The sequence below is a fragment of the Manacus vitellinus genome, unplaced genomic scaffold (genome assembly GCF_001715985.3).
Source record: "Manacus vitellinus isolate BGI_N305 unplaced genomic scaffold, ASM171598v3 scaffold_6_pilon, whole genome shotgun sequence".
Taxonomy (NCBI): Eukaryota; Metazoa; Chordata; class Aves; order Passeriformes; family Pipridae; genus Manacus; species Manacus vitellinus.
The window spans coordinates 39160283-39175672 of NW_021940750.1; the positions used below are offsets into that span (position 1 = coordinate 39160283).

Consider the following 15390-nt stretch of genomic DNA (forward strand, 5'->3'; position numbering starts at 1 on the left):
GTAGTGGCACAGCAGAGGACTCTGCTGCTGCAGTGTGAAGAAAGGCAGAACTCCTGAGGGAGGGGGGCCACACTGTACCTGCCTCCCTTGCAACACTGGGCCCCCCAGCCTGAATTAGGTGAGGATTCTGGAGCAGTCTGTCACCTTGGAACTTATGTTCATTTTCATTTGAAGCAGTAAAATATGAAATAACAAGGACTGGGGAATATTTTCTCAAGGATTTTAAATGCTTAGATGTGTAATTTTTAAATTAGTCTTGCTACCTATATGTTTTTTTAAACGGGCTATGCAAACATATGGATCACAGCAATGGAATTAGAGCTGATTTACTTTTGCTGTGCTTCCCTTAGGGCCAGCTGAAGGTCTGTGTGCCCTCCCTCTATGTCATCATCCTGTTCTCATGCAAGTCACCCCTTCCCATGCAAAGAAAAAGTGTTTAGCTCAAGGATTTTGAGTACAAAGCAGAGGAGACCCAGGCTGGGCTGGGCACAGAGAGGGCAGGGTGTCCCTGCCCACAGCACGGGGGTTGGAACGAGATGATTTTTAAGATCTCTTCGAACCCAAACCATTCCATGATACACCTGTGCCTTTATTTGTGGTGGTGGTACCTGGGGAGCTCAGAGCAGCACTCAGCCTACTTTACACAGCATCTGGTCAGGCTGTTTGGGTGGTCACAGATCTTTGGTGTGACTTGAGATTGCCTGGCCTTGATGGTTGAGGTTTTCCTTCACACTTAATACCCATATTGACAGACACTTCACCCAGATTGTTCCTTCTCCTAAATCTGGGCAGGCACTGCAGGTTCTCAACTATCAACAGCACATACCTGTTAGAAAAAGCTGATGGTGAGGGAGCTGTGGTGGTTTGACAGCTTGGTCCTGGAGTGGGGGCTGGTTGGAGCTTGCTTAGCCCCTGGAACCAGAGTTCATCCTGTGCAGGCAGGTGGTAGGGACTCAAATCCAATAAACTTTGAGGAAAGCACCACAGGGATACGTTTCAGCCCTAGAACTGGTGAAAACTGACTCTGAAAGGATGGTCTTGTGAGTGCTGCTCTTCTTCTCTTTCCCACTTAGGCAGGGTACATGTCGGGGATGCTGGTTCCCGTGGGAGTGGGAATAGCAGGAGCCCTGTTTATCCTGGGAGCGCTCTACAGCATCAAGATCATGAACCGCCGAAGGAGAAATGGCTCCAAGAGACATAAAAGAAAGGTACTGAACCTGCAAAGAAAGACCCCAATCCCACCCATTCTCCCATCAACCCTTTGGGCTGTAAAGCGAGCGCAGCCTGGGTATGGCTGAAGTGCCCTGGATGTCTTGGTTAAGGGGTGGGGGGATCCAAATGCCTTTTATCCAATCTCCTTTTTGCACGTGGAGCTCTTTCATGTCTCTTTTTCCCCCCCCAGCAGAGGGAGTTCAACAGCATGCAGGACCGAGTCATGCTCTTGGCTGACAGCTCCGAAGATGAATTTTGACCCGGACTGCGGTGCCCTTGTGACTTTTCCGAGGAGGGAGGGAGAGGGAGAAGAAGAACAAGTGACTCTGTGCTGCATCCCTGCTCTCTCCACCACCCCAGGGCCCCAGCAGGGCTCAGTGCCCTGGCCAAGGCATGCTACGCTCTTCGTGTCCCGCCCAGTGATGTTTGTTTGATACAATAGTGGAGATTTCACATTTCTTGTTGCAGCTGGAGCTGATCCATATGGATGATTATTTTCCTATCACCCTGGTGTACTGTTTTGGTCCTGGCTGGCAGTAATCTAATCATAACAATAGCTCTCACCTAACCCGGGAATGGAAATCTTTACTGTGAATGACTGCTGTCCAATTAATTTTAAGTGTTACATTACCTGAGCTAGAGTTCATTAGTGCTAAGATTAGCTGCTCTGCTTAATTAATGAGTTGTACACCTGAACTGTGTCCCTGGCCACCTGAGAAGTGCCCACGTACAGTGTTCTTGGTTCAGTTTGAAGCACATTTCTGCACTTGGGTGCCCGCCTCTCACCCCTGCTCTCTCCCTTCAGCTCTTCTCCACACTGCTTGGAGACACACAGGAATGGCCTCAGCACTTGATTTCACCACAAAAATCCTGTCCATTTTCAACCAGCACTGTCTGTTACAGCACAATAAATACCAGCGCTCGCCTACTGACGGGTGGTCTTGCATGGATCTCTCAGCTCTTGGTCAGTGTAGGTCAGAGAACAGGCAGATCAGAGGCTTCCTCAGCTCCTGCCTCCTGTTTGAAGGACACTAGTTAGTGGTTCATCTCTTTCCAAGGCTGCTTTCCCGTAGAGATGAAAGTGGAGCATCTGTCCCACTGGAAATTGCATTTTCGGCCCCTGAAAGCTGCACAAACAGCAGCACCTTTGGGGGGTTTGGATGGGTCTTGTCTTGAATCACAGAACGGTTTGGGTTGGAAGGGACCTTCAAGACCATCTCATTCCACCCCCCTACCATGGGCTGGGACACCTTCCACTAGACCAGGTTGCTCCAAGCCCTGTCCAGCCTGGCCTGGAACACTTCCAGGGATGGAGAAGCCACGTCTGCTCTGGGCAACTGGTCTCCAGACCACAGAGTACAGAAAGGCACTCAAGGTTGTGGAGCAGGCGACTGTCAGTATTGAGGGATTCATGGCTAAGAGTGGGAAAGCAGCCACAGCTGGAGAGGTGTTTGCTGTGGGGATGTGAAATGGCCACACTGGGAACCTTTGGCCACAGGGGAGAGGGGAAGGTGGAGCTGTAGGACGGGTGGATTCAGGGGTTGTGGTGGTGAAGCCAAGGGTGGCACAGAGTGAGGGCAAGCTGCTGTGCTGCCTGGGTTAGCCCTGGGTTACAGGAGGAGACACAGCCAGTGCCTGAGATGTCACAGGCACCAGACAGGGGAGGCTGATGTTGCTTTGCCCAAAAGCGCTGTAAAAATAGCCAGAAAAGGGGCTGCATTACTTCATCTCTGCTTCTGGTTATGGAATTACTTCAGTCTGACATTTTGTGCAAAGCATCCATGTTTCCAAGGTGGGAATCACTTGTAGGGAATCATCCTTCATGCAAGGAACAGCAATTGTTACCAGAGGAGACCTGATCAGAGAAATAAGGGCAGACCACACATCTGTGAGGTTAAATCCCACTGAGCCTTTGAAGAAGTGGAGGGAGGAGAGTTTGAGGAGGGGCAGGTGCAGGATGTCATTCCTTGTGAAGGTGGAAAGATGGTAAAAGGATGTTGATGATGGGAAGCAAATGCCTTGTGGGAGTGTGAGTGGGATTGCAAGGCAGAGAGGACATTCAGAAGCCCCTCCTCAGGCTGAGGTCTCTTTGAGGAGGTCAGAACCTCCTCTGGACATTAAGTCACCAGATGTGATGTTCAGCTCTGAACAATCTGTGCTCTTCAGAGGCCAGGTACTTTCCTGTGAGCCTTACCTCTACACCTACTGAGTCATCTCCCATCTGGAGAAGGACAGGTGGGACAACCTGGTTTCAAAATGCTGCTAATGCAAGTCTTCCACTCAAACAGGTGTGTGGTCCCTCACACATTCATCCCACCAAGTTTATGGGAAGCAGGTTGGGGAGACTGGTCCATCAACATGTTGGGGAAGGGCTTCATACCCTGGTCCCTCTAGGTCAGGCTTTCCCAGACAGGGAAATGTCACAGTACATCTCTCCCTTCTTGTTCCTGAAACTTTAATGAGGAGAATCTTGCCCTGCTAAAATCAGCCCCACATCTTTAACAGGCACTGAGGGGCAATCCACCAAGTCCAGGTGCCCCTACCCAAAATTAAAGCCTCTTTCTCCCATAATAAGCGATCACCCCAAGTTAAGATGAAGTTTTCCTTCCAGACTAATCTGTCCCTATTTCCTTCTCATTCCTAAGTCTCTTGGAGGTGCTCAGGAAGTGTTAACAGTCCAGGTGAGCATTGCTGACTGTCTTGCAACATTGGAAATCAGGAAATGTTGTCCTTTGGGCTTTTGGTGATTTATTCCTGGCAAGGTATGATGGGGTTTGCAAAGTGAAATGACTTCTCCCTTCCAGGTTGCTGGAGATCATCTTCAGAAAGGCTTGTTTTTCAGGAACAGTGCCAGGCAGGCTGGAAATGAGACTCAGGCAGCTGCCTGAGGTGTTCTTGAAGTGCTTTACCCTGGTCCAGCTTGGAAGGCACGGGGAATCAGCAGTGATAAAGGGCCTTGGCCTCTGCAAGAGGGGGCCTGTCTTGGAGCATAAGTTGTGTTAAGTACCCAGTAAGATGCAGAGCTGCTGGGCCTGTCAGGAGAAGGAGGAGGGATGGCTGAGCAAAGCTGCAGGCTGCTGGTTTAAATACCCCAGCTCTGGCAGCACAGGAGGATCTTTATGGATGACTTGTCAATTTGATGGATTGGGAAGGCGGGTGGGGAGGTGCCATGGCCTCTGGTTGTGCTAACAAATCCACAGCTTGGGAAACACTGGCTTTCTGCAGCGGCAATCAGTCTCCCTGTCTTTTCTTCTCCCGCCCCAATATAATGAGCTTAAGGAGTTAAAGGCAAGGCTGTCAGTCAGAATGACAAAGGTGGGGTTTTGCTGCACCAGCTGGGTGCCCTGGTGTCCTCAGAACCAGGCTTCCCTCAGAGAGGACATGGCAAGGCTGGGTGGGATGCTGGAAATCAGCAGTGCCACGAGTGGGGCTGACAAATAGTTGTAAGTGGATGTATGGAAGGTATGTGGGACAGCCTGGGCAAGCAGGAGAGTGGTAGCCAAAAGGGAGATCAGATCCAGCTGCATGCACAGTTCAGTGTGGCCTCTCTAGTCTCTGCTGAAGACAGAGTTAGTAACTAGACGTGTTTTGCTTGTGTTCCATCCTCACTGCCAGGCCTGTCTCTGACTCTGAACACCAACCAAGGAGCCTTGACTGAGAGCTGACTGCTGTTGGCCAAATTTCTGACCTGCTCAGCAGTGCAGAGATCCCAGCTGATGTCCATTTGAAGTGGAGGTATTTGTTGAATAGTTGGTTTTGGTCAGGTACCGGGCTTCCCATGTCTTCAGCTTAACCTGGAAGCAAGCTGGACAGTCAGATCCAGCCTTGGATCCCAGGGAAGCTTGTGGGAGCCTTTGGAGCACAGACAGGGTTTCCTGCAGTGCCCCCGGCATCAGTGCAGTTTGTGAAGGTCCTGAAAGCACAAGCATCATTCAGCTCCTTCCCTTCTCATCCAAGGCCAGGAGACTTTGGATTGGGCTCTTAAAATTATTCTCTATACAACTCCTGGAGTTTAATTCATTTCCTTGAACAGAGATGGCAGGAGGGAGGGGAGGAGGGGTTAAGGTGGGAGCTGAAGCTCCAGTGGCTTAATGCTCTGCTGATTTAATCTGTACCTCTGCTTACCAAACAAGCAGATTCTTTTGAGAGAGACAGGACAGGAAAAGCAACCAAGAAGGATCCTCCTCATCCTCTGTGCTGGGTGAACTGCAAGCCCCTGAGTGCTGAGGTGACCCTGGCACGGCTGCGACGGCGACTTCACTGCAGCAATAGAATAATCCCTCGACTGACACAGGACAAGTCACTCACCTCTGTTTTGCATTTTCCTGATAGCACAAGCCAGAATTTATTGAAGGCATCACACGACAGCATCTCCAGCCCCGTTTCTGACAGGAGGAACCAGCCTGGTGTGCAGCTCTTGCCCTGATGAAATGCACCTCTTCTATACAGCTGCTGATTTTTAAAGGTGTCTCTGAGGCCAGATGTTCCCCCTGGTGAGGTTTCTCTGGACTGCACTGCTTCCATAGAGTGATGTTAGCAGTCCTCATGCTTCCTCGTGGTTTTTTTTCTATTTTGGACAGGAACAACTCCTCATACTGTAACTATGGAATGTAGCACTTTGTTAAATGAAAACATTGGGAAATAAAAAGCTGTCCATCATAGCTCACTCTGAGCGCCTTGTCTCCCTGGTCTGTGTTCATGGCATTCACTGTCTCACAGGTAAAGCTGTGAGGGGATCATTTGGAAGACTTGAGTGTTGTGTTTCTTTCTCCACACTGCATGGCCTGGACAGGGACTCAGGCTGAGCTTGCAGGGGTGATAGGAGCCCTGGGGAACCTCAGCCTGGGACTTTTTGGGTAGGATTTACCAGGAGGTAGGTGTTTGGGGTGTTATTCATCACAGCCTATGGCAAAGTCCCTTGATGTGTTTTGCAGTAGCAGGAATGAACCCCAATACTGACTTTCCACATGGCCAGAGGTCTCTCTGTGCACACCAGGACATTTTTCTTTCTGTTTTGTCCCATGAACAAAAGGTCTGTGCCCAAGCCTTTCAGGACCCCAGTGATACAGCACTGGTGAGCTTTGAGTGTCAGTTGTAGGTGCTGCAAATGTTTCATAAAAGCTGCCTTATTGCAGGTGAGTATTTGTAGAATCACAGAGTCATGGAATGGTTTGGGTTGGAAGGGATCTTAAGGGCAATCTTTTTCCAATCTCCTGCCATGGGCAGGGACACCTTCCACTAGACCAGGTTGCTCCAAGCCCCATCCAACCTGGCCTTGAACACTTCCAGGAATGGGGCATCCACAGCTTCTCTGGGCAACCTGTGCCAGTGGCTCACCACCCTCACAGCCAAGAATTTCTCCCAAATATCCCATCTAACCCTGCCCTCTGTCAGGGTGAAGCCATTCTCCCTAGTTCTGTCACTCCAGGCCCTTATCTGAAGTCCCTCTCCAATTCTTTTGGAGTCCCCTTAGGCACTGGAAGGGGCTCTCAGGTCTCCCTGGAGCCTTCCCTTCTCCAAGCTGAACACCCCCAGCTCTCCCAGCCTGTCTCCAGAGCAGAGGGGCTCCAGCCCTTTGAGGATCTCTGTGGCCTCCTCAGGACTCGCTCCAGCAGCTCCATGGTTTGTTGGAGGCTCTGGAGCTGGGTGCAGCACTGCAAGTAGAGTGTCCTGAGAGCAGAGTAGAGGCTGAACCCCCTCCCTCACCTGCTGCTCACCCTGCTGGGGGTGCAGCCCAGGACACAGTTGACTTTCTGGGCTGCCAGTGCCCATTGCCAGGTCACATCCAGCCACTCACCCACCAACACCCCCAAGTCCTCACTGCACACCCTTCCATGGACCCACGATCCAAGCAGCAGGATCAGAAGGACTTGAGAGTGAGTAAAAGGTGTATGGGCTGGCTTTGAAATTGTCCTCCCAGTGCCCTGTTTGCAGATGTCTTTGCTTGCACTGAGTTCCTGCATGTGAGAACAGGGGCTGGGTGCACATCCCCTTGCCGTGGAGGTCCCAGGGTGGGAATGTGAGCCCTCCCAGTGCACAGCCAGTGGTGTGGACTGCCTGCCCCTCTCCCCTCTCCCTCTGCTAATAAGAGCCAACGAGATCTATTTGTCACTGTGTGTGTTTTCTCTAATGGAAAGTGGCTTGTTCAAAACAAGGTATTCCCAGGGAAATAGCTGTTTGGGGATTGCACGAACACATTCTTTGCTAATTGGCAGTTGCCAAAAACAATCTGTATATTCATGAAGCTGTTTGCTGCATTGCTGGCTTTTTCCAGTGGAAAAAAACAAAAACTACTGAAAGAAGATAAACAATGACAATGTTTGTTTTTTTTCCCCATAGGTTTGTTTCCTAAGGAAATGACTCTCTGTGAGCCTCTGCCCATCAGCCTGTCTCCTTCTAATATGCCTGACTCTACCAGCCAAGCCAGGGGTTTGTGAAAACTGGGAAGAGGAGAGAGACCATATTAAAAAAACCCAACCAAACAAACAAGAAAAGCATGTGTGGAGCTGTTCTAAGGCTGCAGAAAACCTGCATATGCAGGTTATATGTGCCCTGATGGAGGGGATGAGCTGGATATCCTGGACACCCATTGAGGTTCCTGCCCTGTGTGGGGTTCCCTGGTGCTGAGCAAAGCATGAGATGAGTCTGGCACAAGGCTCAGCTTAATTCAGTCACAAGCAGCACACTGATCATGCAGAGGAACACTGACAGCCCAGCTTGGACTGATGCATTTTGGAAGGACAAACCAAAAGTCATTCCCTGTGTGCTGTGGTGGTAAAGCCACCCGTGAGTGGTTGTCACTGCTGTGCCTGAGCCCACCAGGTTCTGTGCTTGGGGCCAGGCACAAAAAAACTCCTTTATTTTGAGGCAAGTCTCATCCTCCAGCTGTGAAATCCTCAGTGCATGTGGGAGTTATAAATGCTTTGGGATTGGACCTCAATGGGCAAAAATTTAGTGCACAGGGATGTTGACTCTCAGCTTGCTCAAGGCTTGCAGTGGTTTTCCCTTTTTCCCCCAGTGGTGATGCTCTCCCAAGGAAGGGGTTTGGGTCTCAGCCAGCAGCAAGGAGTCAGCAGAGGTGAGGGTGGCACTTCCCAGCAGAAGCATTTCCACCCTTGGAAATCCCTTCCTAATGGTAAGTGCTGGGCACTCTGTGCTCCACAGATCCACGTGGTATTTGCCACACAAATCTTCCACCTGCCAGGCACAGTAGTTTATTCCTAATTTACTCCAAGTTGCTTTGACTCAGGTCTTTTCTCAGTCTAGTTTCCCAGAGTCTTACCCCTTGTGTAACATAAGGCTTATTGCCTGCAGAATCTGCTGAAGGACACAGAAAAGGGATCCTTGATGGGGCTCTGGGAGCAAAGTCTTTGAAGCAGAACCCAAAGGTAGGATGGGAAATGGTGAAAATCTCTTCACAGAGCAGTGGAAATGTGCCACTCTCCTTCTGTCCAACAAAAGGCTCCTTGTTGGAATGGGCTGGGTTACAATGCTGGTGTTTCTGCTTTTCCCACCAGAGAAGTAAGAGGAGCACACAAACCCTCTTGGCACGGCTCACGGGCTGCTTAGTCCTTGATGGGGACAGCCCTGAGACAGACAAGGTGTGAGACCAGCTCCATGCCTTGTAGTTGGTGGATCCAGCCTTTGGCTGACACCTACAATTTCATTCTGGGGCTGAAAGAAGATCCTTGATGTCCAGGCAGGAATATTGATGGGCGAGGGGGAGCCAATCTCTTCTCCCGAGTAACAAGCAATAGGACAAGAGGAAGTGAGTTCATGTTGCACCAGGGGAGGTTTAGATTGGATATTAGGAAAAATTTCTTCACAGAAAGGGTGTTCTATCGTTGGAACAGGCTGCCCAGAGCAGTGGTGGAGTCCCCATCCCTGGAAGTGTTCAAAAAAGGTGTAGCTGTGGTGCTTAGGGACGTGATTTACTGGTGGGCTTGGCACTGTTAGGTTGGTCTCGATGATCTCAGAGGTCTTTTCCAACCTTAATAATTCTGTGATTCTCTCACTCTGACACTAAAACGTTGCCAGAGACCTGAGCAACTGCTGGCATTGCTGGGCTGCTGATGCAGCTTCAACACAGGGGTCCGTGGAGGGACATAAATGGGATTGAATGGCAGCTCTGGAGCGTCCCTTTCCAAAAATATCCCCAGAAAGGTCCTGGGTCTTGCACATTGTGCATGAAGGGAAATGTTAACCGCTGTGTTGGTGCCAGCACTCAGGAGTGGAGCCTTACCCACCCTTCCTGGAGGTTTCCAGAGCCTCCTGACAGAGCCTTTGTTTCAGTATGATGGATAATGAAGGCACTGGAGGGAAAGCAATAAATGTTTTCCTCCAAAGCCACATCTGACACCCAGGGCAGGATGCCGGGTCCAACCTGGTGTGACAAGTGCGTGAGTGTTTCCAGCATCCTCATCCTGAATCCCATGAGTCCAGCAGGAAATAAATCTCCATCAGAACATTGGAAAGGGACCCGTGGGGTGCCCGGCACGGCTTCCAGGTACTGCTGCTGCTGCATTTCCCAAATCTTTCAAACAAAATGACTGGAAGGACAAACTGCAGTCAACGAGGCTCTTCACTGATGATTTCATTTCATTTGAAGCAGAGGAAGTGGAAGTGGGTGATGAGAAAAAGGCCGATGTTAACGGGGGTTCACTTACACTGTTCTCTTTAATGGAAGGCAAATTGGTAATGTGGTAAGAAGGAGGAAAGAAAACCCCTGCAAAAGTATGACCTTATTCATACAAGGGGGATATTCAGAAATAAACCAAGAATTTCTGCTGCAAGTTTAAAACATCTGCTATTACACAAGGAAAGTCTCCATAATGAAAACATTTGCCAGCATCAGGCTGTAACCTGACCCGGGATTTTGCAGTGAAAATGTTTACATCACTGCACTTAACTGTACTTTATATCAAGAGGCTGAAAATCCTTGTTTTAAATAACTTGTTGACTAGCTTTGTTTTCATTTTTAGCTCTTTTCCGAAGGTTCATTCTTACTGGTCAATATGCCCTTTAAAACTTATTGATTTGCCTCTGGAGATCATCTGCCCACAGAGTTGTGCTTTATTCTTTCCATAACTTACTCTGCACTTATGAAAGCAATTTCAGGGCTTCTGATTATTTTTTTTTTCCAGATTATTTACATTTTGCATTTTTAATAATAAAAAATAGCAAATAACATCCTCCCATTCCACTGGTTTGTTGCATTACACTCCAGTCTGGTTAAATTTCACTTGGATACAGACTGAAATTCGACTGGAGTACCCAGAAATTAGATTTTTGTTATAAGGTGCAAGCTGCACTGTTGCATGAACATCCAGGACTGGTTTGTGGTGACAAACGAGGCAATTTGGAAGGAGCTTGGGGGGTTGCTGATGGGGTCGTGGTTTCTGAGATTAAACAACACAACAGCTCCATTAATCCCTGCATCCCAGAGGAATTTGGAGCTGCCCCCACTTTAGCACTGTTGGGCATGAAGAGTTAACTAGAGAATATTGATATTATATTCAAGACACGGCCATGGCTAAAGGGACCTACAAAAAAGGTACTCTGGTCTTGGGTTTAAAATGGAAAGGAGGGAGGCAGTAAAATGCATCATTGAATTCGGGCTGGAATGAGAGAGAGCCGTGCTGTGCCTGCCTGAAAAATGGTGGTGGAGGTTTGTCAGGTGTTTTGTTCTTGCTGTAGGTGATGGAAAGGGTTTTCAAACCCACTCACAGGATCTGCCTGTTGGGCAGGAGGTCACTGCCAGGGGGCTGGAGGAGGGGGAAACTGTGCACCCCTTTGCTCCTGGCTGCAGTATCTCCTCCCTGCCAAAAGCCTCTGGTTGCTCACACAGCTCCCTGCTCAGTTTTATCAGCTGTCCCTCAGCGTGGGACAAAAGCACTTTTTAACTCATGGTGCCAAAAGTAAGTGTTTTTTGTGTCAAACTTAATCCAGAGGATGACATTGCATCTCCTCCACAGGGGGTGATGTTCTCAGGTGCTAAATGAGTTCCCACTTTACAGCTTTACATGGGCCACTTTACGTGGCCACTTTACAGCTCCAGGGTGCTGTGAGTGAGAAAAAAAAATTACAGGGGTGACACATCCACGTGTTTTTGTGTGAGATATTTCAGCTGGCTGATGAATGATCTCTGCCCCACGCATGACACCAACCCCTGATCTCTGCACAGGGACCTGGGGCTGAGCTCATGGGGCAGAGCACAAAGCTGGACCCCTCTGTGGTGGCGTCACCTTCCCTGTAACCTTCATAACACTGGCAGGGAAGCTGCAGTGAGGTCTCCACGTGGGGGACCTGCTGGTGGCTCTGGTGCTGCATGGATGGAGGCTGGATCATGTCTTCTCAGTGGCACAGAGGCTGCTGTGCTTTTAACTTCTCCAGATGGTTTCACAGGACGGTAACTCTGGGACGTGCAGGGGTGACTTTGCATGCCTAGCTCCAAGCCAAAGGATTTTAGAATTCATAGTTAAATTTTTCTCTGTAAAAACAACAAAAAAAAAATAAACAAAAGAGCCAAGAAAAATAACCCAAGTCCATCCTTGTTTCCAGCAGAACAGGGGAGAGGTCAGTGAATTGTTAAAGGCTCAACAGCAGTGAATGAGCTGGTGAGCACCTGATAAAGAAGACTTTCCTCTAAAATTGAAAGTGGAGAGTGTGGTTTAATAGCATGAAAAATGCAAGGCTAATAAAGGGATTTGGCTGCATGCAAGCTGTACAGCATCTGCTAAAAGTAAGTATTTAATTGGATATTTGTTTTACTGTCAGCATACTGGGCTTAAAAATACACACTTGCCCTGAGACATCTGGGTGTAGAAAGGAGATGAGGCTGTGGAAACACTAAGCCAGAAGATACATGGAGGGTTTTTTTTGGATGGCAGATACAGACTTTGAGGAGATAGGAAACAAGAAAACCATCTTATTATTTCACATTTACCTTATAACATCTTCATCTACAGGCATGTGGTGGCCCAGGGCACTGGAAGTGTAGAGTCTGCAAATGTACCGTGGACCAGAGAGGGCTTTAAGCATGTGAGGGTTGGGAAATTCATAGGGTTTGAGCACTGTTAGAGCCCACACAGAGGATCTTTTGTAGATACCCCAGTCTGACAGAACCTTGGAGCTAAAATTTTAGTGTGAGTTGCTCGTGAGCTCTGCTGCTGTAGCAAACCCCTTACACTGCTGCACACGGGAAAACCACAGTTTGGGAATGTTTTGCAGAGGAGGGATCTCAGCTGACACTATGGAAATAAAATGTTAGTGATATTTCATGGGCTGAAGATTGGCTCTGAAGAACAGTGAAGTGAAGGAGGGGCTCCTGCTTACCTGGCTGCTCTTGAGCTTACAAACCTATGGCCACTGCTTGTGAGACAGAACTGAAGCAATATATGTAATATTGGGTTTAGTCAGCAGTAAATAAGTACATATGTCATCAAGAATTGGTGCAGTGGAGAAGTGAATTTGTGTAGTGATCAACCCAGATTTAGCAAGTGAACCTAAGCACTGGAAACGCTGCCAGTGCCAAGGATTAATTTAAACCTGCATCCAGCAAACCCCAGGACATCATAACAGAGCTGGCTGGACCTGCCATGTTCTAGGCAGTCATAGAAACATTTGCATGACCATGTAAACTACAAGAGGCACTACAAGTGCCTGCTTGGGCAGGGACACCTTCCCCTAATTTATTGTGTGTTGATTTAATAGATGGAGAGGACACATCTTTGATAGTACAAGTGCCTGACAGCAATTTGCTTCATGGTTGAGCATCCTGGCAGGTCCTGCACTGCAGAGGAGGAGGGAAACCCATTTAAGGAGGGAGAGTTCTTGAAGGGATGTCTCTGCTTCTAGAAGAGCAGCAGAGTGTGATGGACTCAGGCTGGGACACTGGAGGCTGAAGTTCACATGCCCAAGGCTTGCTGGGTGATCCACCAGCAAATTAATTTCATCAGCCTTGATTTTCACTGTTTATGAGAGCAAATGGCTCTGCTGACGTGCTCATGTCCATCTGCCAATGACAGTCCCTGTTGCAGGGTGTTTTTCCTAAGTGGAAGTGCAGCGCTGGAAGACAAAAAGGTTTTTCTCTGCAGTTTGTTTCTTCCTCTGTGATATATTGAAGCGTCCAAAGAACGAATTGAGCACAGATGAATTTTATTTTTCCCTCAAGCTCATAACCAGCTCGTCACAGGGTGTGTGCAGAAAGCAGCACCTTCAGTCCCACACCTTCCGAACGCGCTTCCTCCTCTGGAAGGAGCTCGAGAAATAGATGAGACCTGGGCACAGCAGAGCCCATGATAATTTTTCCAACTCCCTTTGCCCATCTGGCTCCACTCTGCAGATCATTTAGTGTGAAGAAAGCTTTTTATTTTTTTTTTTTTTGCCTTTGATACTGAGAGCAGGGAGAAGGGTAATTGGAGCCTGGAAGGCACAGTAGCTATCGAGCAATCTCAGCCCTCATGGTCTCTGATGTGCTGGAAAACTCAAAGGGGACTTACAGTTACAACCCATTACTTGCCCTGGATGATGATTTATCTCGCAGCCACATGAAAGCAAAATCTCTCTGATCTGGTTCTTTTTTTTCCCCCTCCCTGTACCTGATCAGGATGTATCACATTTCAGATTAAAGGGGCTTTCTTCTCAAACGCTGCAAGGAAAACCCGTGTGTGACGTTGGATTATTCTGCCCTTTAGAATAACATCCCTGATGAGAAGGGAGTTGTTGCTGTGCTGGTGTCCTGAGAAATTGGATGCTGAAGTGGATACCTGGAGTATCTCATAATGGGCCACAAAGCAAATGGTTTAATCGATCATTTTTAAGCTCCTTTCGAGAGGGAATGACGGCTCATTAGCTGGGGAGTGACCCGGGATGCAGGAAATGAGGCGTCAATTTGTTGTGCTGCTGCAGATGCAACAGGAAAATGAGTTAAGTGCAGGACAACAGATTTGGTGGCTTGGGTGGCAGCTTGTTTGCAGTAAAGCCCTGGGAGCAGCCACCCAGGGAGGGTGTTACATGCAGGACAGCTCAGGGATCAAATGCACCCACCCAGCACACGGCACTGTGTGGGCAGCATCCTTCTGCTGGATGGGCTTCCCTGGGGATTCAGCAGGAGCTGCTCGGGGCACAGAGGAGGAGGCTGCCCTGGGGATGGTGCCTTTGGGATGCCAGAGTGTGGGAACTGTCACAGGAGGTGAGAGCCCTTCAACATCCCCTCCTGGTTTATACAGCCCAAGGTGTGCTCTGAACAACAACTGACACTTCAAGGTGAGATCTGGGGGGCCCTGATGGATGAAATGAACTAAAATAGGGAGCTTCTGTGTTAGCCTGGGATCAGTTTTATTTTGGCTTAGGTGACTCCTCAAGAGCTGGTCCCTGAACTGCTGCTTGATAACAGGTAGCAGCCTCTACAGAGTGTCATCTCTGAGCTGTAACGGCATTAAACCTCTGGAAATAGCCAAGGTGTTCTAAACTTGACATTTTCCCTTCTTTTCATAAAATATAATAGCACATCACAGGCGTGGGCTGCAAGAGAAAACCTCCTGGCAAGTGGCAGTGCCACTGCCGAGGAGGATCGTGCTTGTGATGTCTCTTTGTCTGCTGCTCCCCTCCAACTCCTCTCTATTAGCAGGTGCTTTTCAAGGGAAAAGGAGAGGCTGCACAGATCCCAAACTCCCACTGCTTCAAGGCAAATGAGACCCCTTTCTTTGTTCAGCAGCACGTTGAAAGTACAAGTCACAGACAGAGAAGGGAGAGCAGATCTGCCTCTCACTTCTCCTCCTCGCTCATCAAGCATCCCACGCTCCTCTGCAGATGAGGCTGATTTGGGATCCACGGTGGTGTCAGGGCAGTGGGGAGGTGGTGGCCTGATGGGTTCCCTTCATGAAACAGCTTTGGGTGGTGACATGGTGTCACAGAATCATAGAATGGTTTTGTTGGAAGGGACTTTAAAAATCATCCAGTTCCAACTCCCCTACCATGGGCAGGGGCACCTTCCACTAGCCCAGGTTGCTCCAAACCCCGTCCAATCTGGCCTTGAACACTTCCAGGGATGGGACACCCACAGCTTCTCTGGGCAACCTGTGATGGTCTCCGCTAGAGAGACGCTTGAATGACCTGTGGGATGTAAGGAAGGGAAAATATCCCAGGAAAAATAAGGGGGTTGGCCCAGTCTGGGGT

The 15390-nt window shown here is 49.0% G+C and overlaps 1 protein-coding gene across 1 annotated transcript in view; it reads left to right on the forward strand.

The window, feature by feature from the left end:
* ARMH4 (armadillo like helical domain containing 4) overlaps nucleotides 1-1665 on the forward strand; it is a 60632-nt gene extending 58967 nt beyond the window's left edge. The window contains exons 7-8 of the mRNA XM_018082256.2: nucleotides 1074-1208; nucleotides 1403-1665. Coding sequence (XP_017937745.2) covers nucleotides 1074-1208; nucleotides 1403-1471 — 204 coding nt within the window. The 3' untranslated portion in view covers nucleotides 1472-1665. The remainder of the gene's footprint in view (nucleotides 1-1073; nucleotides 1209-1402) is intronic.
* Nucleotides 1666-15390: the final 13725 nt, after the last annotated feature.